Source organism: Archocentrus centrarchus, chromosome 11 (assembly GCF_007364275.1).
Source record: "Archocentrus centrarchus isolate MPI-CPG fArcCen1 chromosome 11, fArcCen1, whole genome shotgun sequence".
Lineage (NCBI taxonomy): Eukaryota > Metazoa > Chordata > Actinopteri > Cichliformes > Cichlidae > Archocentrus > Archocentrus centrarchus.
The window spans coordinates 20,333,613-20,360,808 of NC_044356.1; the positions used below are offsets into that span (position 1 = coordinate 20,333,613).

Below are 27,196 nucleotides of genomic sequence, written 5' to 3' on the forward strand. Positions count from 1 at the left end.
GGTGAGTGTACATATTATGCTGTTCTGGCTCAGACTGGCCTTTCATTAAGCCTTTCAATCTCCTTTCTTTAACTATTTTTTGGTATTCATGAGTATCTTTTTCTTTTACTCTTCGAAAACCTTGACGATTGAAGTCTGTCATCTATGCAGGAAAGACATGAGACGGCTTATTCACTGAAAACCCATTTTTCCAAGTTGTTTTCAATCGTGACTGATGGAGTCACTCTGTGAATATAGAATATCATGTTCAGCACTTTTTCTTATTTCACACAAGGCATTATAAGTTTGTTTCTTTTGGTTGAGCAAAACAAATATAGTATATACACGCACACACACAAATATATATATAGTACAACAAAATAATGCTTTTTTTTTTTCAGTGGGTTATGAGCTCATGTAAAACTGGCTGTTTATAGTCAACCAATGACATAGTAAAGCCAATTAGATTAAATTAAAATCCTAATTTATATGAACACATTTTTCTGTTGTTGTAGCACTAAATATTTACTAGAGAAACTATGAACAATTTTAAAGATTTCTAGAGATTTTCAATCACAAATAAAAGCACTTTAGAAATGACTTAGACCTGATTTTGTTGAGACTCCAAAGACGGGGCTTGGCTTATGAGTAGAAACATATTTTGGTACTAGGATTTCATCTGAAAACACAGGAGCAAAAAATAAAGGCAGTCAAGCCCCAAAAACTTAGCATCGGCTGCAGCTAAATATTTTTATGAGCAATATTTTTGCTTGATTATTTGATTTATCCCAGAAAACTGTGGTGAAAGTTACACTTTTGGGTTTTAGGGGGCAAACTGACTTCTTGTTGATTGTTTTTGCCCTGACTGATAATCCATAACCCAAAGTCATTTGGGCAGTTCAAACCAAATATGAATATTTTCTATAATTAATTAGTGCTGCATGAAAAGTTGACCATGCTTGTAACTTTGAGTGATGAAGAAATAGTGTTCAGTTCCAGTTTGCCTATGAGGACTTTTGTCTTTATTTGGACTTGATTCCAGACATATTAATCAACCAATCAGTTAAATCAACATGCAGGAGTGTAGCCACCACTGGAGAGAGAAGCACAAGTTTGCTTCTGTAGTTATTTAAGTGCTCCAACCAACCACACTCACCACTTTTCTTGCTTGTGTAACAGTCTCAGATCTGATCTTTATATACACTTACATTAGTTAATTAAAGAACTTTCCCAGTTTTGGCTGAATCAAAACATTTCAGGGAAATTACTTGGAGAGTTTGTGAGAAGGTTGGCCTTGACCCCGGTCTGACATGATGGATCTCCTGCTCTACTTCTGCTGGCTCAACACACAAGAGATCTGATTTCCATTAGTAAAGAGGGCACACGCACACACACACACACACACACCCCAACACACACACACACACACACACACACAGACAGCCTCTCCTTGTAGACACACCTAAATTGACCATCGCTATCTCTCCCTCTCTCTTTCACACGCACACACACACACGTTCAGTGCCTCCTTGGTGAGCAAAGATTCTCTCTCCGTGGCTGGTCAGCACTTGTGTTGCTGCTTCCTTGCTGAGTTTACACACAAACTGCTGGTCTGACCTGCATCTCAACACACACACACACACACGCAAAGGCGCATGCAGTCAGTATGTGTGTGGCTGCGTGTGCCATGCAATATGAATTATTGAGTGTGTTATTTGAGGGACAGCTGGCTCTTGAGCACATTAAGTGCCTCAGTTAGACAGCCAGTTACAGCAGTCTACAGTGACAGGAGTGAAGAGTCACTAAACAAAAGTGAACAGGGGAATGAGAATGCTAATGCAATTTCACACTGGCTTGTATCAGTGGGCAATTATAAAGTGTTTATATAAGCTCTCAAGTCAGGAATGAAACAAATTAATATTTTCAACGGAAACAGAGCACTAAATCATTTTATAATAGTCTAACTACACTCTCTGTCTGCAGATACATGCATCTAAATGACATTTGAACTTTACAGCAGACTCGCTTGTGAAATGGTTTGAGCTGTCGCACTGCATCATGTCAGAGAAAACTGCATCAGTGACTCAAATCCTCAAAATGTGTAGCCTACAGTTGGCAGCATCATATTAAACAAAAAAGCACTTAATATAAATATTTGTATATACATATGTTGTTTATTGTCATTTAATCCAATAAGAAGTCAGGACTATATGTGGAAAGAGACAAGCACCCTGCTAGTAATTTCACATGCAGAATTATCACCACACGTCCCTCTAAGCTGCTCTGCTGGTGATCCTGCTGTGACGGGTCCCTCCCACTTGTGCACACCTGCGTTTCAGGGGTATGTGTGTGTGATGACTCCCACCCGTGTAGGTAAATTTGGGTTCCTTCCTTCCAGCACCACTGGGTGAGAGCAGGGTGCATCCTTTGTGTAACCGCCTTCTCTCTTCACAGGTGTTCCTATCCTGCTTTTAGATGTGCACACGCATGTGTGCGTGTTTACTTTGCTGCTGTGATCCCACAAATAAACACAAATCCCACAAATATAACTACCTTTCAGTGTCCCTCATTTAGTTCCCCATCAAAGCTCTGCAACATCTCCATATTATTAAGGATTAATGGAGGAAAGATGGAGACGCTATGGAAGAGTGGAGAGATGTGAGCCATTTTTGTGGTACTCTGTGTAGACCTATAGCAAAGGGAATGTGACTCAGACAGGAATCGAACTAATGTGCACAAAATACTGAGGCTATGTACCAATTAATTAGTTAAAACTAGTGTGCCTCACTCAGATAGACAACAAAATGTGGTATCCCCAAGAAAGTTCAAGTTGAGAAACCAGTTTCTTAAAAGTATAAGTTTAAATTTAATTATTAATTAGATCCTCCTTTTTGCTGATTTACATCTCGACTACAGTTCTGAAACAGCAAAATGTGTTGCCATGGCTCAAGGACTAAGGAAAAGACATGGAGGTCTTAAACTAAAAGGAAACATCAACATTCACAGACATTTTTTTTTTATTTCAGTGTACAGTCTCAACCTTCAGGATTTTTCTTACATAGAGGAATTTAAAAAACAAACAGGCAAACTAGGGCTTCAAAACAACCACTGAAAATTGTATAAAGGAAAAAAATTCTTTAAATACATTTTTTTTTAAAGCCCCCAAACTGGAATTATAATGCTAGTTTTACTTTATTGGGTTGCAACATGTAATAAAACCAGATATTTAACTTGGGTGGTACATCCACCTTGGCTTCATTTTTCTGCTTCAGAGCTTGCTGCTTGATTTTGTCCTACAGCCACCGTTTTGGTCTGAAAACAGACTTTTTGCAGTCAGTTTTTACTGCCATTTCATTAACATTTTGGTTGCAATTTTTTTTAATTGAGAATATAATATATTGCCAAAAAAATTAAAAGCTTCTCCCTTCCACAGCAAAGTGAAAATGTACAATGTAACATTAGGGTCAAAAACAGGGTGTGTGTGGTTGCCCAGATACAGGAGATGGGTTGTTGTTGAAGCATTCAGCCTTTTGACTCACTTTTCACATATAACCAAATGGTCCATTAGCCCATTCAGTGTTAAAATGTCTGAAATGATCCTTTACATTTCACAGTCTCTGCATGTACCGTAAATGTGTGCACTTTTGTGGGGCTTAAATGAGCCATGTTGTGACTGGGAGGTAAATGTCAGTGGGTTTTCAGCCGGAAACCTTCACCACAAGAATGTGACCACGGGATATCGAGTAAATCAATATGAAAGCCAAGGGAGATTGGGGGTGGGCGGGCAGACGAAAAGAGAGGGATGTTACTGCAAAATTATCGCTGCAAAGTAGTCGAGAATGAGGAGGAAGACAAGGGGATGTGAAGACTGAAGAGGGAAGTGAGCGCTGATTTTCAGAGGTTAATTTAGTTTCTGCCTGACTTCAAGGTTAATCTGTGACATTATACTGTACGTGTGGTTGTGTAGATGTGCATGTGCTGTAAAGGACAAGGCTGCTGATGTCTTATGACTTTGTTATTCTGTGAAAAGCAAACAAAACCAGCACTATGTCAAATAGAGCATTTGCTCTGGGGACTATTTTCTTGGAACATTTTGGACACTGTGAGTATAATAGACTGTATATAAAAGGTGGATGTAACCACTGTGATGTCACCCATTAGTTTGTCTGTGGATGCACACTTTCAGTCCTTCACTTTAGCTTTATGGCCTATGGCATCTTGGTTTGCTGAATACAAATGTGACTGTATTCAGAGAGAGGGTGGAGTGCTAAGTTAGCAGCTAACTATAGACTGTATATAAAAGATGGGTGTAGCTTCGGGGTTTCAAAAGCCTGTTAAGTAACGGTGGAAGCACCTTCAACCTCCACCACCAGCCAGCAGGGAGCCATTTTCTCTGGTTCAAAGAAAGCCCTCCTGTGATTTATGAATTCATTTATCAATTTACTCATGTTCTTATAAGGCAGCACAGTGGCGTTGTGGTTGGCACTGTCACCTAACAAGAAGAAGGTCCTGGGTTTGACTCCATGCATGTTGGGTTAACTGGTGATCCTAAATTGTAAGTGGAAGGATGGATTGTCATTCATTTCAAGTCTTACTGGAAACAACATGATGTCGTTAGAGTAAAAGACAAAAAAAGGGGGTACGCTTTAGTGAGGGTCTACGTCACCACTACATGAGCGTGGGGTGTCTCTTGACTCTTCAGTCAGATCCACTCCTTTGCTTGTGAGGTATGGTTTCAAAACACCAAGATGGCGATGGCCAACATGCTCAGCTCAAGACTTTAAAAACTGACCGATGGGTGATGTTGTGGTGGCTACGTGCATTTATTATATAAAGTCCATGCAGCTCTGTCACCTACATGCATCCACAGACTGCAGTGGTTCATGTAGACAAACATACTAGCTAATTAGTGCCAACATAAAATAATACTAGAATTTCACTTCCTAAAAATTAATGAGCCTTCCAACATGTTTTAATACTCACTTTTGGAGCACTTGTCCATTTGATGATACTTTATAGCTCCAGGATTTAACTGTAATGAACGGCTGTCTTCCAGTGCCACAATGGATCTCACACAAATCACACAAAAATGTAATTTTATTGGCAGTTTGTGCTGCTCAGATTTCGGTCATGAGCCTATAGTGTGGAGATGAATAGCATTTGTATGCATGTGTGTGAGGGATGTTGCTCCAAGTATCAGTGCATCACATAGGTAGTTTAAATGGGTGTGTATATATATATATATATATATATATATATATATATATATATATATATATATATATATTCCGATTTGGATGCAATTACCCTTTATGTGGTCATTTCTCAGAGAGTACACACTGTCCTCTTCCGCACACCCACGAGTGCACACAAAGTGATGACATTTCTTACTACTGAATAGAAAGCCATTTAACCCGACTCACAGAAGCCGAAGGACACAAAAGCAAAAGCACAAAGAGAGAGGGAGAAAGCCTGCGAGTAGGGGGTCTCATAATACAGTGGAGGCTTAACACATTAGAAAGCATGATTTTAAAACCACTTGTGCTACTTCTGTACAGGAAAACAGATGCAAAATCTCTACGTGTTCATCGAGATTCATGATTCTTAGTCTGCAGACAGTTTCTCATTTATTAGCTTTGTTGATGCAGGTAAACAAACAGATGATTCAGAACTCGTCAGAATTATAAATAATAAAATTTAGACTTCTGTGGAAATGCAGTCATTTCACTGCATTGTAATCCACTAATTATAAAAACCTTCATCTGCAGTGGAGGCATCTCAGGAGACTTGTAAGTGTGTGTGTGTGTGTGTGTGTGTGTGTGTGTGTGTGTGTGTGTGTGTGTGTGTGTGTGTGTGTGTGTGTGTGTGTGTGTGTGTGTGTGTGTGTGTGTGTGTGTGTTTGAGGAGCGGGGTACATTACATATAGAGGGATGGGCACGGTGAGAGTAAGACAGAGAGAATTACATCTGTTTTGGGTCAGCAAAAATACTTTATAGTCCTACTTAAAGAGGCAGTGATGATGATGCCAAAAGGCAATACACTCAAGTGGTTCACCCACACACAAAAACACACAATCTACCCTCACGGTGTGCTGACATATCATCTGATCAACCCCGCAGAGCATTAACTGCAAAGTATCCTATCCTGCGCACACCCTCTTACACACACAAACACACCCGTGCACTATCCTGGCCCCCATCTCCTCTCTTTGCAAAGCCGGAGATCACCAGATATCACCCAGATATCTACATGATAAGAAAATCAATTATCACAGCATCGTGTTGAATCAGCACACATTCCTTCGGTCGACAGAGTGAATGCAAATGGAGATGCAGATCAGCGGTTTCAAAGTGCCAGTGGGTCTTTATGTGTGTCTACGGTGGCGGTGCACGTCGGACTGTGGGGCAAGGCTGCCACTCAGTGGCTCGAACAGGAGCTGCGCACACGCAGAGAAGTGGGGCAATGCCGGTGAGGAGGTTGCGCAAGGTAACATCTCAGAGGAGTTAAGTGTACAGAAATGAGATGAGATGGTTCCCTCAAGAACGACCCCAATGCTATTTTTCTAAACGTGAAATGCTGATGTAGTTCTTTTGTGTGTGTGCGTGCAAATGTAGAATGAAAACGTGAAATAAAACTCTCAGCTCGCTTTGTTAGAAAAGAAAAAAAAACTGGTGAGCATTCGTGAAGGGCCTGTTATAAATATTTTATAGCCCCTCTTCGTAAGACACAGAGCGAGCTTGAGAGGTTATTTTAAAGGAGTCTTTGTTCAAGCAGATTGTAATGCTCCCACAACTGGCTGTGGGCTTTGACAACTGACCTTTTAAATAGGACAAAAACTGGATAGTGAGAAAGGTCTCTGATCCCTCTTTTGACCTGCACTCTAATCAAGTCATGCAGAGAAATCATTACTAGGCTGGCCTTTAAATGTACACCCTGCTAAGATAATAGAATGAGAGTTTGCAGACAGCCAGATACTTAAGTGTAGTGCTGGATTAGTAATGACCCCAGGATTCTCTTCTGAGGTGGGAGATTAGCCGTGTGAATGACCCATATAGTGGCAGGAGGACCATCTTTTGTGTTTTTGCCTTTACCTCATAGCTGTATGTCATCCTGATTATCCTGTAGTGTTCAGTTCTAGGGTCATTACTTCTCCCACTCTCATTTCTTATTTCTGTGGAGAGTAACTAAAGGTTAAGATAAAAAGCAGCACTATTGGCTCTAATATGCTTAAGCCTGTTAGTGCTTGGGTGGGCTCCACTACACCTGTGAGTCAACTAATGCTGGCAATGCAGCCGTGTGGATGCATATGGAGTGTATGGGCGCATTACACAGATGCAGATGCCTGCTAATTAGCGCAGCTATCTGCGGCTGATAAAATATTAGAATTTCACTCACCCAAAGCTGCTGCACAGACGTCTTGGACCATCTGTACCTCACAGCAGCACATGATACTTGTGTCAAATTATTCAGTTAAAAATGTTCCAAACACCACAGATGTGATTGAGAAGTCTACCCTGTGGCTCAAATTAGCACAGGTTCAACTTAGCTGAGCGCAATGGGTACAACCACACACACGAGCCTCCTCCTGCCAGTCAGAGTGGATGTCACAAACTGGCTCAAAGTCAGAAACAAGGAAGGAGTCCACACGAGAGGTTGACTTACATAAAAGACAATTTATTATCTAATGATTACATTTGCACTCAGCAGCTTTCCTATAGGAATAGAACCAGAATAGAACCAGCCTGCCTGGTAACCAGTTGAGTCGAGTCCCCGCGAGTTGTGCTCATTGACAAAGACTCATTCAGACTGATGGGAACATCAGACATTATTTGCAACCCTTCGACAATCTCTGTGACTGCAGTCAGTCCAAGTCAGACTGCAGTGCTTTACACTGCAGGTTGCCTCTCATCAAGTGACCTGTGCAATCACCTTGCGATCAAAAGCAGTCGTGAGTGTGCAACACCCTCAAGTTGTGGGCAATTTGGTCACCACAAGTTGCAATCAGTTGCAGAATGTGAAAAAAAAATGTAATACAATCACCAGGTAGCCACCAATGTTTTTTGTAACTACAAAGAGGTTGCTGTTCTACTTTTTACTTGTGTGACTGAGCCAGTTTGCTCTGACTGAGGAGGCAGCTTTGTCAAGCCAAGTGTGTCCAGGCTTTTCAGCTGATTTAATTTCAGTTTGCTCAGCTAACGTTATCTCGGGATGGTGGTGCATGAGATGAGCCCTCTTGTTGACAGTGTTGACAGAATATTTAAATTTATATAATAAAATATAGTTCTCATGGGAGTCTGTGCGGACTGACTTAGCTTTTGAGCCAGCCTCAAGTGGCCACTGAAAGAACTGCAGTTTTTGGCACTTAATGTTGGCTTCCCTTTTCAGCCCCGGAGGTTGCTGACTGGCACAAATGCACTTGAATGTCAATTAGGAGACTATAGTTTGAGTCTTGCTTATCTGTTTGAAACCATTTTGAAGTCTCACTTTTACGTTCTTTAATTTTATATCTGCAGTTTGGCTAAATTTACACATGACAAAAACTGCTCAGCGAGGTTTAGGAAAAAAGCATTTTCCCTTTTTTTTCCCCACCACATCTAAAGGTAAGAACAGCTGCTCATATTCTTACAAGCACTTTACAAGGTCGCTCTGCTTTGAAACTTAAATTTTCTTTTAGTTTCACACTCACAAACCTTTTCGGTATCCTTGGAAAAAAGTTCAGAAATTCTTAAATGCTTTGAGAACAAATTAAAAACTGAGAATCAGGGACTTACAAAGGACACACTGTGGGCAACTTACAGGTGGAGCAGGGCAGAAGAACTCTTTTGAGCAACACTCCACTTTAAAATCTGTAAATTACTCATTCTGTGCCCATCTCTGAAAAGAAAAAGAGCAGGAAGAATAACTTCACCTTCACCTTCACCTTACCCATCTGGAACCATGAGGTGCTGTTGATCCTTCAGAAATATCAGAGAAGAGAAAAGCTTAGTCGCTGCAGCCTACAGCTGTTTACTGCTGTGGAGGAGGTCACATTCTGCAACTTTCTAATTTGAATCGCCTAAAGGAACAAAAGTACCATGGCAAGAGATGAGCGGACTCCTGAACATTAAAGAGATGCCCCCCTCAAACAGTATCAATGACCAAAAAAAAGAGAGAGAGAGAAAAAATGCAGGAGGTACTAAATATCAAATTTTAAAGGGAACAGCATGTCCTCTCATTCTGTTATTGTTTTGAGAAATATTGACTGAATTAAAATTAAGCTCATCCTGTTAGTTTCAGTTGTTAAGCATATGAAGTATTGTTTCAAGTGCTCTCAAATTAAACTCCATTTTTTCCCCCACTGAATACACGCCTGCAGTCACAATCATGCCAAATTTCAAGAAATTTTCGAGCCCGTTTTTAATGCATATTTAAATCTTCGGTGATTCTAATGACTTGATTAAAAACATATATTTTCAGTGATTTAAACACAATGTTTATCCAAGTTGCACATTTTCCTCCTAATCCAAACCCAAACTGTCTTTGGACGTATAAAAAATGACCAAAATGTACCAGTTTTAATATTAGCACAAGTTGATATTATTTTATATTTTAAGACAAAAATAAAACACAACAGAACAACATCAACAGCAGGAACACGAGTCTCCTTGTACAGCCTTATGTGCATCAGCTGCTTGATGAAAGAGTGATGTAGTAAACATCCATATGTGACATGTAAGGTACCACTCAAGGCTGTGCACTGGTTTGCAAGCTAAATTGCAAAGTACTCAAAGGGGGTATAGCTCAGTGGTAGAGCATTTGACTGCAGATCAAGAGGTCCCCGGTTCAAATCCGGGTGCCCCCTGATTTTCATTGTCTCTGCATTTCATTGCACTCTACTTGTTATCACAAGTAGAGTACTTGTTATCACAAGTAGAGTATTGTTATGCAATAACAACAAATTGAGTCTGATCTAAATTTCCAATTTGTACACTTTCTTTGTGGACATGGACACCAGCACACCACATCAGAGGCTGAAAATCATCAGCAAGTATAATTTCAAGTGTTTGCCCAGCAACCCTCACCCCCTTCATTTAAAATTCTTGTGATTTGACTTGGGTTCATTCAACAAATATCAGATTTCCCCTGATCTGATCATTTAATATCTGACATGTAAGGTACCACTCTCAATCCCACATATATCATGTTGCAATGCTTGCATTCTCCACAAGGTGGGAGCAGAGTCCCTCGTATTTCATGAAATAGCCAGAAAGCTGAGATCCGTTCGTCTCAGCTTTCTTCATCTTCAGAACACAGTACTGCATGATTTGTTGTATCTATTTATTAAGGATTAGAAACACTGAAAAAGACACTCAAAACGCCTATGAAAACATGAAAAACCCCACATTGAATAGCAAAAAGATTTATATAAACCAACTGATAACACTAAGGCTATGAAACCTTTATCGACAATATCCTCAGCCGTCGCTGATGTTGGCACCGTGCTAAGAGAGTGTGTTCACATGTAAGAGTTCATTCTGTGAGCAGAAACCTGAGCCTTGAGAGGTTGCTTTTTACAGAAAGGTGTGAATATGCAGCTGCAGCAACTACACTGTGATTTATTTGTGTATTTTTTGGTCCATCCATGTTTAAATTTCAGTGAATGTGGTCTGTGCAGAGTTGCCCCAGTTCTAGTTTTCTGGACCAGGAACAGGTGCTGTCCTTATCCTATGGGTATAAATATGGGGACACAGGGTGCAAAGATGGATAGATGGATGAAAGATCTATAAATAGCTAATAAAAGAAAAAGTTAGAGCCATGATGGACACAGATCACTGGATAGATTAGATCATGACAGATGTTTGTGCGTTTGAATGGCTGGACTGAGTGAAGGCATGGTCAGGAGAGTGGTGGCAGGGATCGAGTACTGACCGGGCAGTACATCCCCCTGGGTGATGATGGGGGAGGCTGGGTAAGATGTGGTGATGATGGGAATGGGCGAATGTGTCCTCCATAGTAGTCTCGCTCGGCCACTGAATGCTCAGATCCCGGACCCTGAGACCGGCCTCTGGGCCTGCGTAGCTGAGGTGGAGTTGAGGAGCAAGTGGGTATGCACTGGTACTGGGAGGGAGAATGGTGGGAGGACATATAGCAGGTGGGGGAAGAATAACACCCGGGTGCTGAGTGACGACTTGGTGATGGGTGGCGACCGGGTGAGTGGTGCCTGCCAGGTGAAGAATGCCTTCCTGACAGTGGTTCTTTAGTGTGTTTGGGGGATTTGGGTGACTTAGGCATCTTGGGTGTCTTAGGTGTATTGGGTGATCTAGGAATGGGATGAGAGGTGGAGTAAGACAGGGGGCATTGGCTGGGAGAGGCAGAGTCTCCATTGTTGGCAACCTTGTAGAGGAAGACATCATACTGAAGGGGTGGGCTGTTCTCCGAGTGGAGCTTGGCCTCTTTGGGGAGAAGCACTTCCAGGCCAATAGTCACTCCATCCTGAAGTTGAAATATGGTAAGTAGAGAAGGATGCAAAAATGTAGGGAGAGTCATAAAGGCAAAAATACTGAAATAAAAATACATTGAGAAGAAAAGGCATGAGTGAATTATAAGACACTGGGTCCTTGGGATAGCTGAAAGATACAATATTGATTTTTAGCTGCTTGCTGTAATGAGCTTTTAGCAGAAAATGGTGTCAAATACCAATTGACAAATACATATTTAAGGGTCTGGCAAATATGGAGCAACATTAACATTCATTTGGAGTCATGTCTCTATTCCCCAGATGGAAATCAATTAACATTCACTCCCAAATCACTGTAAAAAAAAAATTAGGTTTAAGTGGCTATAAAGTTGTGATTTTGGTTTAAGCTGTTCTGAATAGCAATATATTTTTCATAATGAAGATATATACACTCACTGGTCACTTTATTAGGTACATCTGTTAAACTGCTTGTGAATGCAAGCATCTAATCAGCAAATCACATGGCAGCAACTCAATGCATTTAGACATGTAGACATGGTCAAGACACCCTGCTGAAGTTCAAACTGAGCATCAGAATGGGGAATAAAGCTGATTTTAAGTGACTTTGAATGTGGCATGGTTGTTGTTGCCAGACAGGCTGGTCTGAGAATTTCAGAAATTGCTGATCTGCTGGGATTTTCTCACACAACCATCTCTAGGGTTTACAGAGAATGGTCCGAAAAAGAGAAAATAGCCAGTGAGCCACAGTTCTCTTCGCATAAACAACATGAAAGCATGGATCCACCCCTGGCTTGGATCAATAGTTGAGGCTGTTGGTCATGGTGTAATGGTGTTGGGGATTTTCTCTGCACATTTTGGGCTCATTAGTACCAATTGAGTATTGTTTAAACACCACAGCCTACCTGGGTATTGCTGCTGACCATTTCCATTCCTTTATGACCACAGTGTACCCATCGTCTGATGGCTGCTTCCAGCAAGATAAGGCACCATGTCACGAAGCTCAGATTATCTTAAACTGGTTTCTTGAACATAACAGTGAGTTCACTGTAATAAAATGGTCTCCAGAGTCACCAGATCTCAAAATGGGAGGGTCTCATCATGGCTGCGCAGCCGACAAATCTGCAGCGACTGTGTGATGCTATCCTGTCTATATGGACTAAAAGCTCTGAGGAATGTTTTCAGCACCTTGTTGAATCTGTGCCATGAAGAATTAAAGCAGTTCTGAAGGCAAAAGGGGGTCCAACCAGGTACTAGCAAGGTGTACCTAATAAAGTGTCAGGTGAGTGTGTATCACACTGTAAAACACTGAAAGGATACCATCAGAAGATGTGTGTAGTGTCGATGAATTTGAAAAGTAACTATAGTGAGCCACACACTCATTACTGTAATTACAGACTGAGGGCTGCAATTTGGAAAACTATTCAAATGTGTACTTCTTAATACATGAGGAGTACAAACAGAGGAACATACAACATTATATTCATGTCCATTCAATGTTTAAGAAAAAGTCAAAAATATATTTAAAGTAAACTCAGAAATTTGATTTCTCTGTGTGAGTCGGTTAAAAAAAAACCCTGTGTGAAATTTCTTCATATTGAACTAAACGTGTTTCATTTGAAGCTTTCATTGTAGTTCCTATTCATTTGAGAGAGCTGTCCATGGTTCTGAATGGGCGGTCACCATTGTGTGTGTGGATGGTGCAATCTGTGAGGAGCCTATTGTAGCACAGGGTCAGCCGAGCATTCAGTTATTATTAGCAGGAGAGCAGTTGGGCAGTAGTTAGCTTCAACATAGGCAGACATGCAGAGAAAGAAAGAAAGAAAGAAAGAAAGAAAGAAAGAAAGAAAGAAAGAAAGAAGAAAGAAGAAAGAAAGAAAGAAAGAAAGAAAGAAAGAAAGAAAGAAAGAAAGAAAGAAAGAAAGAAAGAAAGAAAGAAAGAAAGAAGAAAGAAAGAAGGGAAGCTCACAGCAACACACAGGGACAAGCTGGATAAAATTAAAAAGATTTATTCCAACAACCGAGAACTGTAATCCTCCATGTATACCAAAAAAAGTACAAAAGAATAGCAAGGTACATTAAAGCATTATAAATCACACTGAAAACCAAGACACAGCGTGTGTAATATATATCTATTGTATATAGATTCAAATATCAACTCAGAGCAGTTACTTTGACCTCATATAATCTAGACATATCGACTTATTAGCAGACATTAATATTTCGCAAATACAGATCCACTTAATTTCCACGTACTTCTTTTTGCAAATATTACGTTTTCAGACACTTTTCATTGATAACACCGATGCATGCGGGCAGAGAGCAACAATAAGGCTGGGCAAGCAGAGGTAAGGGTAAGGAAGGGTTGGGGGAATGGGAGAAAAGACAGTAAAGGATTTCATTGGCCAAAGACCAAGGCAGGGCATCAGCAGAGAGGAAAGTCAGTCAGTAGTTGGTCCAAGCCAGAGATTTTAGTCCAGCATAAGGGGTGGATTTGAAAGGAAGGAGGCAGCGGCACCACTATGTGATCAGTGTTGGCATGGTAGCCTTGTAAACAAGACTTTTGTGCTTCTCAAGTTGTATCTTTAATTCATGTTGTGCTTACTTTTTTTACATTAGGTCTCATCAGACTGGTAGAAATACACAGCACGCACTTTGCACGGTGTAAACGATATTAGCCTTGGAGCTTTGTCGCTTGTGCATTTGTGCACGCTTTAACAGAAGGTGAAACTTTATACCAGGTTGTTCTGGAGCATGTTTACCTCGGCTTTTTCCTCTGTGTTGTTAGGGGTGAGGCCGTGGTCATGGACGGCAGAGGCCGGGCGGTTGTTCTCGTGCTTCGGGGAGTGAGAGTTGAGGATATTCATTGACCCCTCTTCCTTGGGTTGCGGGGACTTTGCCTGGTTCTCTTGCTTCTGCGGCTCATCCTGCAGAGAAAGTTAGTTATGCTTCACAGATGCCTCATAGCTGGCAAACAGAAGTTGACCTTTTAATGAAAAGGTGCAAAAATCTTTTCATTCATACACGGGGATATAGAATGGCATTTCTATGGCCCTTTTCTAGTCTTACTGAATTTCTGTAAAACTGCACCACTGAGTATGCTTATTTCTGAGAATGTATCTTTTAACATGTCCAGTCACTTGTTTTATTTAATTAGTCATGCAACAGGAAAAAATTGCTTAATGTGTTCTGGGAAGCACAACATTTAGCAAAAGATATAAAATTGTGGAGCACTGCTGTGCCTTATGGTTTTGCAACGACAATTTAACTTAAACTGGCAGACCTGCAGTGCCAGACTAGGAGATGCAGACATTCCAGGGTAACTGGCCAAAATGAATTTAAAAGTAGATATTAATAAACTGTTAAATGTAAACTGAACTGAAAGGAAAAATAGAAGCCAAAAACATCCCAGAAGTCTCCCCTCCTGCTGGACATAATCATTCCTGAAAGTCACGATAAAACCCACCTTCACATCAAGGCCTTTAGCTAAGCAGCTAATCATAACGCAGCATTAAAAAAAATATATACCTATTGGACCTATGACATTTAAAAAAAAAAAATTGCAACGCAGGCCATGTGCCTGCAGGGGCTTTTTAACCCCTCGACCTGACATTTAGAGCATCCGGAAGATACAGAAAAGTAGCTATAATCACTGCATTGAAATGCCAGCGCAGCTCCCTGAGCAGCAGCTTATTTAGGGAAAAAAAACTCATAACTTGTTCACGTCAGGTAAGTGTGGGTAATGGACTGAGAATTAGTGCGTGATTTGAAAATATATCAGTATATTTTCATTTCTACAGCTCAAATGTTAAGTCAGTCACACAGACTTGTTTGTAAGGATGCAAATCTATAGTGTTTCCTGTCCGTGTGTCCGGGTCGTAATTGTTCAAGCTATTCATTGATTGGCATTTCACCAACATCTGAAGGTCAAAGTCACATCGGGCGGTAAGTAGGGCACAATCGATCAGCCACACTGGCTACTATTGTAGCTACTCACCAAACGCCCTTTCACATCAAAACAGGCTCAGAAAATTTAAAAGTCATGCTCTTGTTGCTGATCTTCTAGACCTCCTCAGCTGTTTAAGTTATTCTCTCTTTATATCTGCCTTTACTCAAAAGAATCCCCACTGAATTTTAAGTATGAATTTACTCATGCATCAGTAACCTTCTTTATTGCCTTAGTAACCCAGTAGGCAATTGATGCATGTAAACAGGGGCACAAATACATCTCCCTGCAAACACCCCCCCCTGCCTCCCAAGACAAAATTGTGGACAGACATTAATGCATCACCGCATACATATTCATGGTCACACACGCTTACATACTGCTACAGAATGCAGCTCATTTTACAGCAGCACTACATGCACAACCTGTGAAAGAGAACTGGATAGAAAAGAGGAAATCTGCTGCACATAAAATGGCTGTTTGAGCTGCATGGAGAGGAGGCAGCTAAGACAAAATGGTGGCTCAATTTCCTCACTGAGCTTCTCAGGAAGCTGCAGAGGTGCAGGTAAGAGAGGCAGCAAATGTGGGAACTCTCTATTTATTCACACAGCGGTGCCTACTTAACACCTCTGAACAACTGGCTGCAGGAAGCCTTGCAGGGGGTGATTAATCATTGTACCTACAAGGAATACAGCTGATAGAAAGATCAGATGTGGGAAGAGGTAGTGGAAGTGGTTTGAAGCATATAAAGTGCAAATAAATTACAGTACTGTGCAGAAGTCTTGAGCCATGCCTCATTTCTTCTTATTTTGCTAGGAAAATGGAAAATAGAACCAGTGATTTATTAAAATGTACAAACATACATGGAAATAAAGTATATGAAGCAAAAAACTGTGTTTGTACAATTTGAAAGTCCATATTTGGTATGACCACCCTTATTCTTCAACACAGCCTGAACTCTCTCAGGCAGATTTCTTGTCATTTCTTTAAAGAGTCTTCAGGAATAGTTCTCCATGCTTCTTAAAGGACATTCAAAGCTCTTTGTTGGATTTTGGCTGCCTTTTGTTCTGTTCTCTGTCAAGATGATCCCACACTGCTTCCCCCTCCAGGGAGGCCAATCCATGACTGATAGTGTTCCACTGTGTTTTTCTATCCAGGTATGCTTTTACTGCATTGGCAGTGTGTTTGGGAACAGTGTCAAGCTGAAAAATGAAGCCACTGCAAATCAGATGCTTTCCAAATGGTATTTCATGGTGGATCAAAATCTAACTTTTATGTGTTCATAATTCCATCAATTTTCACAAGAGCCTCAATACCACTGGCTGAAATGCAGCCCCAAACCATGGCAGAGCCTCTACCATTTGCTGTAGTTTTTTTTTAGGCCTGCCACTACTTTTTTTGTCCTCCACTTGTCCAGTTTCCTCAAATCCTGAAGAATGCCATAAAGAACTGTTGCTCAAGACCACTTTAAAAATTACAAGAAAGGAAGCAAAATAAAAAGAAATAATGGGTAGCTCAAGACTTTTGCACAGTACTGTAGGTGTCTAGCAGTTGCACAGTGGGTGATTTTAAAGCAAAGCCAGGAAGGAAGACTAATGCAGGCATTCTGGACATCTCGTTTGTGCTTACCTGGAATTGGTTATAAGAATTTCTGGGTTTATAGTCCCAGGTAAAGCTGGCTGTTGATGGCCTCTGAGGGGATTGGTCAGTGTGAAAAACATTAAACACAGACATACCCTACATTCTCGTCTATCTCTTGATGTAACAGGACACATTATGGTGTGTTTTGGTGCTTGTGCACACTTCAGTTAGTAGTTTAACAAGAGCAGCTCAGCACAAACATGCAGTAGATGTCATGGAGACAACATGGGAGAGAACAGAATGAGGAGGAAAGGAAAGCAAATGCAAGAAAATGAAAGAAAACAGACAAAAGAAAAGAGGAAAAATGAGCGAGAGACAGGAGCAGACATGGGGAGAGTTGTGGCATACCTGACAGATAATGTTGTCATAGTACGCCAGGTTGTGAGTATGAGCTTGGGGAGCGGGCGGAGGGGTGTCACACAGTTTCCTTACGTTTGGCTGTGAGCCGTCAGCTGTTGTGGAAACTGAGAGGCCATCCGTCTGTGGTTCGCTGCTCTGTGGGCGGTACTTACTGCAGGAGGGCATTGGGAGAAAGATTTATGTGGTAAATATTTGGAGTAATATGCCTTTTGTAAACATCCTTTGCTTTCATATCTTTCAAGGTCTGTATTTTCCTGCACAGCACACACAAACTCACACAAAACACACGTCACTTCAGTAAAATTAAGTCGCTTAGCAGCTACATAAGGGAATTAAACTGACTATAGTCTTCACCTTCCCCTCTCTCATTCACATTTAACATTTCCTCTACCTTTGCTCTCATTTGATTTGAACACGCTTTAACTGTTATGTGCTTGTAATAAGGCTGCACCAGGAGCCACCTCACTTTGCTCCTATCAAACCGTCAGTCACGGCTCATATTTTTATATTCTCCCTTCCCGGTCACGCACACACCTGCGTTTGCGAAGGCGCCTGTTCTCGTTCTTCAGGTGGTGCAGCCTCTTGGCAAAGAATACGATGATCATGAAAAGCAAAAGGAATACCACAGAGGCCACGCCCACTACCACACACAGCACCTGGAACTCTGTGACTGCCCAGTCGCAACGCGCACCTTTGTTCCACACATAGTCCTGCACATTGCACCTGGATTAGAAAGAAAGAGAAGAAGGGAAGAAGAAATATAAAGAGGTCATTTTTTTTTATTATTAACTTTCTTATTATTAACTGCTCTCCTGGCAGGCGCTATATGGAACAAGTCAAAGGCCAAGAGGGTGTGTACCTGTGTATTTATCAAAATTATGGCTACGACATGTAAGTGTAAACTTGTACTTGAAGCTGTTGACATGTTGTCCTGAGGTCTGTCCACCAAAGCAGGGATTTGGCCTGCACCCTAGCCGCTTAATGAGATCAAAGGATCAGAACATGTGCATGTGCGTGTGCATGTACGTGTGTGTGTGAGTGAGTGTGAGTGAGTGAGTGAGTGAGTGTGTGTGTGTGTGTGTGTGTGTGTGTGTGTGTGTGTGTGTGTGTGTGTGTGAGTGAGTGTGTGTATCTTTTCCATGTTCCTCTCCTTTCCTGTCAAATTACAAGTTTTTCAGTGCTGTTTGAGCATATGTAAGTGCGTGCTTCCATATGCGTGTGTGTGTGCGACATTACTCAGCAGGTATGGTAAGATAAGCAACAGTTTGCCTCCAGGCTTACAGAGAAGCTGCAGGATAGGGCAGATGGTGCCATCAAGGCGTGCATGACTGTGTGTGTGCGTGTGTGTGTGTGTGTGTGTGTGTGTGTGCGAGAGTGACCTCAGTGCATTGTCATCTTTCTCATACTTTCTATTTGTGCATGCTGTGTGTCTTTGTCAGCTGCCAGCAGTCTAACAACACACGCGCGCTTTACGCCCTGCCTCCAAAACTGAGCTTATCCCTTGGGGACCCTGCTGTGATCTTGACAAACCCTTGTGACACATTAGGCCAGCCTTCTGTCTCTTTGCATGTGTCTATTTCCAGGGTTTATGGTAAATCTTTTCTGTTGTGTGAGAGAACAAGCATATTGGAAATTATCCCAAGAAGACAAATTAAAAAGGGGAATATTTTTGCACCTGACAGCCTCCTCAAACACCCCTGCTGCCATGCGCATAATGTACAAACACAAATGCCAGTTGCTCGCTAAAAAGTCACATCCTGCCTTTAAATTACTATACATGATGAAAAAAAGAAGACTGTATAATTCTTTTTGCAATATAATGAAAGTCAGCCTGCGCAGTTCACCTGTAAATTTAAAGTGTTTGTATAGCTCTCACCTGCAGAAGGCTCCCATCCCTGGCACTACAGTACACACCCCTTGATTGAAGCAGAAATTGGGTTCAGCGTCACACTGAGATACACACACCCCAGGTCCAGACTGCACAAAGCCCAGCCTGCAGCCACCTTCCCCCATGGCGCCACCTAAGCCTAGCCCCTCATCCTGGTTTGGCCCTGACGTGGGAGGAGCTGGTAAAGATGGCCCACTGTCCACCTTGGGCCTCGCATTGTCAGGAACAGCAGGAGAACCAGCCAGAAGCGGATTTTCATCCTCCATTTCTACTGGAGGTGACACGGAGGGCTCAGGTTCTGGGGGTGTATCTACTGCTGAGAGGTCATCATCGGGGGATAGATAGTCGTAAAAATCAGAAAGCGTCCATGCATTAGGGTCACCTGTTTTCTGCTTTTGGGGCTTGGGGGCTTTTGCCCAATTGATAGCAACATCAGAGGGCACGATATCGGGCGCAGGACTGTGAAATTCCACAGTGATGACATCATCAGATAAGGGGTTCCCAGGTTGATCTGGACCCGCACCTCCAGCAGTTAGCTCCTCCCCCACAGGTGGGTCCTCCTCTACAAAATCCAGGTGGACGCGCTTATGTGAGTGGTGATGTTTGGTGGAGCTGAGTGGGAGTTTAGTGCCAAGCCCAAGACCTGCTCCAATCAGATGGTCTCTCTCTGCTGAGTCATCACTTAGCACCATCCTGGTGTTCAAGGCCTCCTTGTTGACAGATGAATGGTTGCGATGATGATGGTGTCTGCCAGTTGAATGCCTCCCTGTCAATCAGACACAACAAGGGTCAAGAGTTTTCCCAGCTGTTTAGTATTGTACTTCTATAAATATGGAGTCAGATTTAACAAAGATTTATCTGAATCATTGTAGCAAAGCCCAGCTTTTCCCATAAATCAGACTCTGAAAACTCTGAAGCCTGTAATGCAGGTTTTCCATTAAAATCTGTAGTCTCCAAATCCAAGCCAAGGCAATCCTTACACAACTACTCTCAAATCAGACATTAAACAACAGTTTTAAAAGGCTTTTATTTGGTGGTCCTACTTTGATCTGTAAAACTGAGGAACCCTGACATAATTACTAATCATAACACCAAAGAATGACAGAAAACCGTTTGGTTGTTATTTTGTGATCTTAGCTTACTATAGCCAAAAAGTATATACAAAGGTTTTTATGTGGGTTTTGTATGATAAAGACTGAGGTCCAAGGATAAAGTATGAATACTTTCACTGGATCTAGTGCAACATCCACTACAGTCTTCTGCAGAGGTGCCTTAGGGTTGTATTAGCCTGGTTTTTTAGGAGAACACACCATATCCCTCAGTATTAACTCAGCTGAGTTTAAAAGCATTATTCAATTACAAAGTAAAAAACACAAAACTTATTCGGTGTGAGGGAAAGTGTGGCTTTTCAAAAGACTTGGCTTAGTTTTCACTTTAAAAGCCAATTGATTACTTGCCAAAGAAATGACAACAAGGGCTGAAGACTATGGTGATGTAGGATTAGGCACGTTTAGCATTTGAGTCATGTGCTCTAGTGACTGAGAGCAGATGAGGATTAGATTACGGGTTAGAGTTGTAGGTTAGAGGCTCCCTGGGCAGGCCCTTCTCTTCCTCTTGGCAATCTTCAGAGAAAGACTCTTAGGAAAATATTAATCACAGGACCAAAGGGAAACTGGGCTGGGTATAGAAGGCAGTTTATTGTCTTGCAAGAGAAGCAAAACATAAACAGAGGCTGTTGGTAAAACTCACAGGGCAGTCTCGTGTCACAATATTTAAGCTGAAGGTTACACACGTCATGGTAATCTGCCTCACAACAAAAAGGAGAAATCCATTATTTTTATTATACACATTATACACAGTGCACTCGTGATATGCTTCTAAGTCACGCTTCATTCTTCTCAGAAACTGAGCTACTGAAACCATACGCTCATCACTCTTTCTGTTTCCTGTTAATAAGCAGAGTAAATTGTTTAAATATGAGCTCTAAGCAATAAAATGATCAATCCTTTATCTGAATAATACTAAATGGATACATAGCAAAAGCATTTTCTTAACAAAGATGCACACTCACAGGCATAGACAGGCATAGACAGCTTAAAACCTTCCACCAGGCAGCAGGCTGCTAATTGGCCCCTCACGGCATGCTCATTCTGTGCAGCCACACATATTTAAAACCCACAGAACTCTCTTTTAAATCCAAATGGAGATATATAGCTCCAAACTTTTTAGGAAAGAATTCTGCAAGACTTGTAAAAAAAACAAACAAAAAAAAAACACATTTGATATCTTGACAAATTTCCACTTGACGAAATGGGGCAGCAATAAAACACAGAGTATCTGCATGTTTATGTCAGTATGAGGATTGTATTGCTTCAGTAAATCTTGCAAATAGTTTAAGTCAGACAAGGAAAAAAACAGGATACTATCAAAGGTTGTTTTAACCTGTTATTTGAGAGCTTGCAAGAGTAACAAGTGGGTAAAAAGGAAGGTAGGTGCAGTCATAGCTCAGAGGTTAGGAAAGCAGACTTTTAAGATTAGAGGTCAGCTGCTGGGATTTCCTCTTGCCTGTGAGATTGTGATTTTTGTAACTGATACCTGACTAGACTAAGGTTGTTATACCGAAATATGACTTAGGACAAACATTTACAACACTAATGTGTTTTAGTCCATACAAGTTAGAGTGATTTTTACATGCAGTAGGTCTTTGTATGTGGAAAATGAGCCACCAGAGTTCATTCTATGCAGTCTGCTTCAGAGCTATCTTTCTAAAACACAAAATATGGGTTGGTGGTGGGGGTGGGGGTAGGAGTAGGGGTACTGGATGACATTGGTGAGCTGTAGGCTTCCCACGTCTTCTTCTTCTTCTTCTTCTTCTTCTTCTTCCTGCTTCTCCCTTTAGGGGTTCCCACCCCCTAAGAAATTTGAAATGGCACAGTGCTGTTTTTTCAAAAAGTGACACTTTTTGAGCCAATGGGTGGCATACATGGTTCAGTGAGTTGAGCTGTTATGAGTTATTATAAGATAAGATAAGATAAGATAAAACTTTAATGATCCCACGACGGGGAAATTTGCGCATTACAGCAGCTCAGTACAGAAAACTAAAAATAGAATAGAATAAAAATAAAATAGAAAAACACTATACACATATACATAAGCACTATATACAGAAAATATATAGTCAATACGAGTGAGTTATTATGCTAAATGTTAACGTTGTCAGCTTGGAATTTAGTCTTGGACACGAGGAGAGACGTCAAACCCAACAGCCAAAAGGTAAAATTATCCCAAATGTTAGATTCACAAGTTAACACCTAACAAGGAGGCTCTGCTGATTGCTGCAGGAAGCGCACCTGAGCAAGAACTCTTTGTGCACTTAAAAAACACAAGAAATTATAAGTATTATTATTAAAATTTTGTAGTGATTAAACAAATGAGATACAGTAATTTGTTCATTTGTGAACTCTGGAGGTAGTGGAAGGTATATTTCTTTGCAGGTGGAATGTATATTTTTTCTTTAAGATAGTGTTTATTTGTCACATGCACAGTTATACACAGTACAATGCACAGTGAAATGTATGTATTCTGAATTAATTTAACACCCTCTAGGTTTAGACAAACATTATAAGACAAAGCACTCAAAGAATCCTGAATTAAAATATATCAGCAGATTCTGCAATAGCAAAAATGACGGCAGAAGTATAACTTTTAAGAAAAAATTCTTTAAGTGGTTCTAATAAGATTTGACTGGTGAGTCTACACATATTTATGTCCTGGTTACTATTAAAGTTAATGTAGATGGTTGTTAAAAGTAGCTTTCTTTCTTCAAAGAAAGAAACTGGTGGCAATGTTCCCACAGTTGACTGAATTTCAAGAAGCCACTTCTTCACACTTTTCCACTGGCTCGTACATCTGCGAATGACCAAACTTGGCTGGACGGCTTCTCTCCCACCGCCACCCTGAGATCGCCGTGTCCAATGAGATCCCCGCTTTCAGTGTCTGGCACTTCATTCAGGACTAATACAAAAACCATCTGAACGTGCCTCGAGTCACGAAGACTAGTGGTGGCTGAGGAACCATGAGATTCACCTCACACGCACATGCACATGCACACGCATGCGCACACACACACACACACACACACACACACGAAGCAGTTGCCATGGTGAGATGCAAAGAGGTGCCAGGTTGAAAGGGGGAATGGAGCGAGGGAGTTGCAGTGGAAACAGAGAATCCAGTGTTAGTGCTCTCTCTCTCTCTCTCTCTTGTTTTTCGATCAATCAGCCAGCCAGTCCGTGAGTGTTATATGCCAGCTCCATCTCTGGGAAAACTGAGGTGGCAAGGATTCGAATGGTTCACAGTTTGGAAGAGAGACATGCTCCACCAACTAAATCTGATTACAATAAATTCTGTTTTAATTTAAGGGTTCAATCTGCCAATTTGTCCTCTGTTGAGACTCAGATTCTGCATATCCTGTTAGCAGCTGCCAGTCTTTACGGAGATTACAAGAGCAAAGGGGCACATAAAGAGATTACAAGAGCAAAATGATCAAATTGAATGCACGAGCCCAGCTTGCTTAGCAGCCTTAGAAATGGTGTGATTTGTGCCTTTAGCTGTTGCTCAGCTCTTAACCTCTGGCATTACACTGAGCATGTCACCATGGTAACACGTTTTACCTGAGGTCACTGTGATTGGTTGGAGTGCAGACTCCCAGCAGCCTTACCATCAGGGCACAGTGGGAAGGAACCCTGCATACAAGTACTTTGCAACTGCCCATGACCAATAATATAAACCTGAAAGATGCTGACTACAGCCATTATTTTCACAGTAGGCAACCAGGTAAAGGTCTCTACTGAACACAGCTGCAACATGGAAATCAAGAATTTATTAATACTTAATCTCTAATGATTTCTTTTACAATCAAACAGTTATGATTGGCCAACCTGCAACCTTTACCCACTGATCTGTGGGCATTTAACAGTTATTTCCTCCCCTTCTGGTAAAAGTAAAGGAAATCAAGGAGATGCTGATGATCTAATCTATTCTGACATATCATGAGCTTTCTGGGGCTACGGGGCAGATGGACCTCATATACTCACATGGTAGAGCACCAGGATTCTGGATTCAATCCATATTGTTTTACAGGCGTGGCCAACAAGGGAAATCTATTCTCATGTAACTCTTTGCAGCTTGACTAGCTTTGAGCTGAAATTAATTGATTAGTTGACGGCAAGAATAATCTCCAGTTTATCATTGGTTATTTGTTAAAATCAAACAAAAGTATCAGTAATATTTTTTGGTTTTGGCTTATGATGGTAAATGAAATGTCTGGGTGGTGAAAGATAAAGCACTGCATTCATTTCAGATCCCTGTTAGACAAAGTTGTGATTCATGAGAAAAATACCTACGTAGACTCAAGGCAACACGGAGCATTTTATAAACTAAATAAATTAAAACCTATTAAGTCAAATGAACCAATAATGAAAAAAATGTATATTACAAAATCCTTAGCCTGCTGAAACAAAACTATCTGCATGAGTTAAAAAAAAGAAAAAAAAATGTAAATTTTACCTGAAAATGAAGTTGTGATAGCAGGTACCGCATATTAAGGGACTCGGCAGGAATATTAAAGCAATATTAATCACTTTGCTAGTTTTGTGTGCTTTTTCTTTTCTTTTCTTTTTGGTCTGGTTACTGTTAAGCAGAAAGCACATTATCTAAAAGCCTTCTATCTCCCCAGGGGGCCAGTGAAATAAGAATCCCCTGTAGGTTTTAGTACTCTTAATTAATCAAATGCCCCCCAGGCACGTGGTCTGCGGGCTTTAAACATGGGAGACAGGATGCCAGGCATATATTTACCGGTCAATATGACACAGAGTTAACGCCTCGTTACCCACTGAGGGCGAGAGATGAGGCTTTGATGAGGGGCGGGGCGGGGGGGGTACAGCTGATGCGCGTGCTCGTGTGAACCCCAGCTACCCTTTGCGTGCACGACCCACCCTGTTGCTGGGCAGCAGCAGCAGCGCTCATTTTTCCAAGATTTTTCATATTTCCACTACTCGCGGTATGTCGGGGCCACACGGACAGACAGAGCAGCTGTGTCAGATTTGTGTTCCCACACGGGCGGTGCGTCTCAGGGGTTAGACTGTAAACGAGAAGGCGGAGAGGAGAGCGGGGTTGGCCTCTCCGGTTGTCTCGGCCTCCCCTTTTCCCTTAATGTCTAGAGGAATTCAGTCATTCAGCGCCATGAATGGGCCTCCTGTAGCCTGGCCACGGTGCACCTAATCCCGCCTTTGTCTAGGGAACGCACCGGCGCGGCGGGTCGCAGCTGCAGTGCTGAACTGTGAAATGTGTCTGTCGCTGTGATCGTCCACAGGCATCTCATTATTTTTCATAAAAATGTACAGCCAGCTAGTAGGTCTTACTGAGCATCTTTAAATTTGCATAGTTACGGGCGGGGAAGGTTTCCCCCCTTCAGAAGCTTAATGAACCTGATATTGGTTGAACCCTGCCCACAGCCAGTGGTGTCATTGGTGATATATATATATATATATATATATATATATATATATATATATAGCAGCCCACAAAATGAGAGAGAAAATACAAGATTTGTCTGCATAATGTAGTGATTGATTGTACTGAGAATGGAATTTTGTTCATACAATAAAAATGTGGACATTACTAAGGCTAATCAGTGCATTTAAAAAAATGAGTGTCCATATAATACAGAATGCAAGATCAGTGCCCAACAAGTTACCATCATTAAGCAAAGGCTGTCATTGCGGACAATATACATACTGAATATTACGCGATGGCCACATTTTAAATGGCAGTTGCGTTTTAACGCAGCGCGCGCGGACAATTGGATTTACCATTTTTTCTAATCCGTGCCAACGCAGGTGTGATCTGGACTCACGCACGTGCGCGTGCTTCCTTGCACAAATAATTGCATGCAACACGCACGCAAAGGGTGGGACAGGGTAGAGCCGTGGACTTACCGTGAGCAGACAGAGGGATGATGACCATTGAGATGGTCAGGAGCACCTGCCAGGTCCCCAGACGGCTATCACTGCGCGTCATAACGCGGATTTATTCCTTTTGATACAGTGATGCAAACTCTGATCCCTTTCCTTGTTTCACCGGTCAAACGGCAGACTGTACAATAATCCTCACAGCAGAACCTCCAAACTTCAGAGCTTGTCCGTTTTCGCCATGTCGCCTTTCTCCTTCCAAACGCCTGATCTCTCTCTCTCTCTCTTTCTCTCTCTCTCTCTCTCTCTCGCTCTCTCTCAGCTGCAGTGTGTGTGTGTGTGTGTGTGTGTGAGTGAACTGTTTAACGACTCGCTTTCGGTTCCATTGTCCCGGGCGGGTGCCCTCTTCTCCACAGCTATTACGCGCGTGCCGTCCACAGCACAAGCAAGGAGTTGTAGTAGTAAAATGCGCGCGACCAGCAAAGGGTCTGCAGACTAGATTTTAATGAGACTGGGTTGTCGCCGCCTGCCTACGAACTGATACGCCTCCTCCCGGTTTGGTTACACCGGCGAAGAACGCGCGCGCACAGTGCGCCTCGGTGTCAAAGTGTCGGGCCGCACGCACGCACATGCACACACACACGGGCAAATGCTCGCCAGTGTCCAGTCTCAGCTTGCTGTCGCTTGTGCAGAATGGGGGTGAGTGGGGGATTTAAGCAGCGTCTGCTGTCACTGGAAGTCAATATGCTCCAGTTTGCGCCATGGCTAATGTGTGTGTGAGCTTATAGCCAAGAGTCTCTCGCTCTCTCTGTGTGTGTGTGTGTGTGTGTGTGTGTGTGTGTGTGTGTGTGTGTGTGTATGTGTGTGTGTGAGTGAGTGAGTGAGTGAGTGTCTCTGTTTTCGTGTGGTTTTTATATGTCACCGGGTTATTTGGGTTCATAATGCCTTTGGCCAAC

At 41.8% G+C, this 27,196-nt stretch overlaps 1 protein-coding gene and 1 non-coding gene across 5 annotated transcripts; one reads left to right on the plus strand and one right to left on the minus strand.

Moving 5' to 3' along the window:
* Positions 1–9,748: 9,748 nt before the first annotated feature.
* On the plus strand, positions 9,749–9,820 carry trnac-gca (transfer RNA cysteine (anticodon GCA)). Its single transcript has one exon. It is a non-coding gene; the product is annotated as a tRNA-Cys (tRNA).
* Positions 9,821–10,360: 540 nt separating this feature from the next.
* Positions 10,361–26,935, minus strand: cspg5b (chondroitin sulfate proteoglycan 5b). Of its 4 annotated transcripts, XM_030740309.1 has the most exons (7): positions 26,268–26,935; positions 19,565–20,035; positions 19,258–19,324; positions 17,916–18,104; positions 17,370–17,532; positions 14,197–14,361; positions 10,361–11,451 (listed from the first exon to the last, which is right to left on the minus strand). In XM_030740309.1, the coding sequence occupies exons 1-7, from the start codon at positions 26,347–26,349 to the stop codon at positions 10,855–10,857; spliced, it is 1,734 nt and encodes a 577-aa protein (XP_030596169.1). In that variant the 5' UTR covers positions 26,350–26,935; the 3' UTR covers positions 10,361–10,854. The 4 variants fall into 4 exon arrangements, with proteins under 4 accessions (XP_030596169.1, XP_030596168.1, XP_030596167.1 ...); XM_030740308.1 differs by having other exon boundaries at positions 17,454–17,532; positions 19,258–20,035; XM_030740307.1 differs by having other exon boundaries at positions 10,367–11,451; positions 19,258–20,035.
* Between the last annotated feature and the right edge of the window lie 261 nt (positions 26,936–27,196).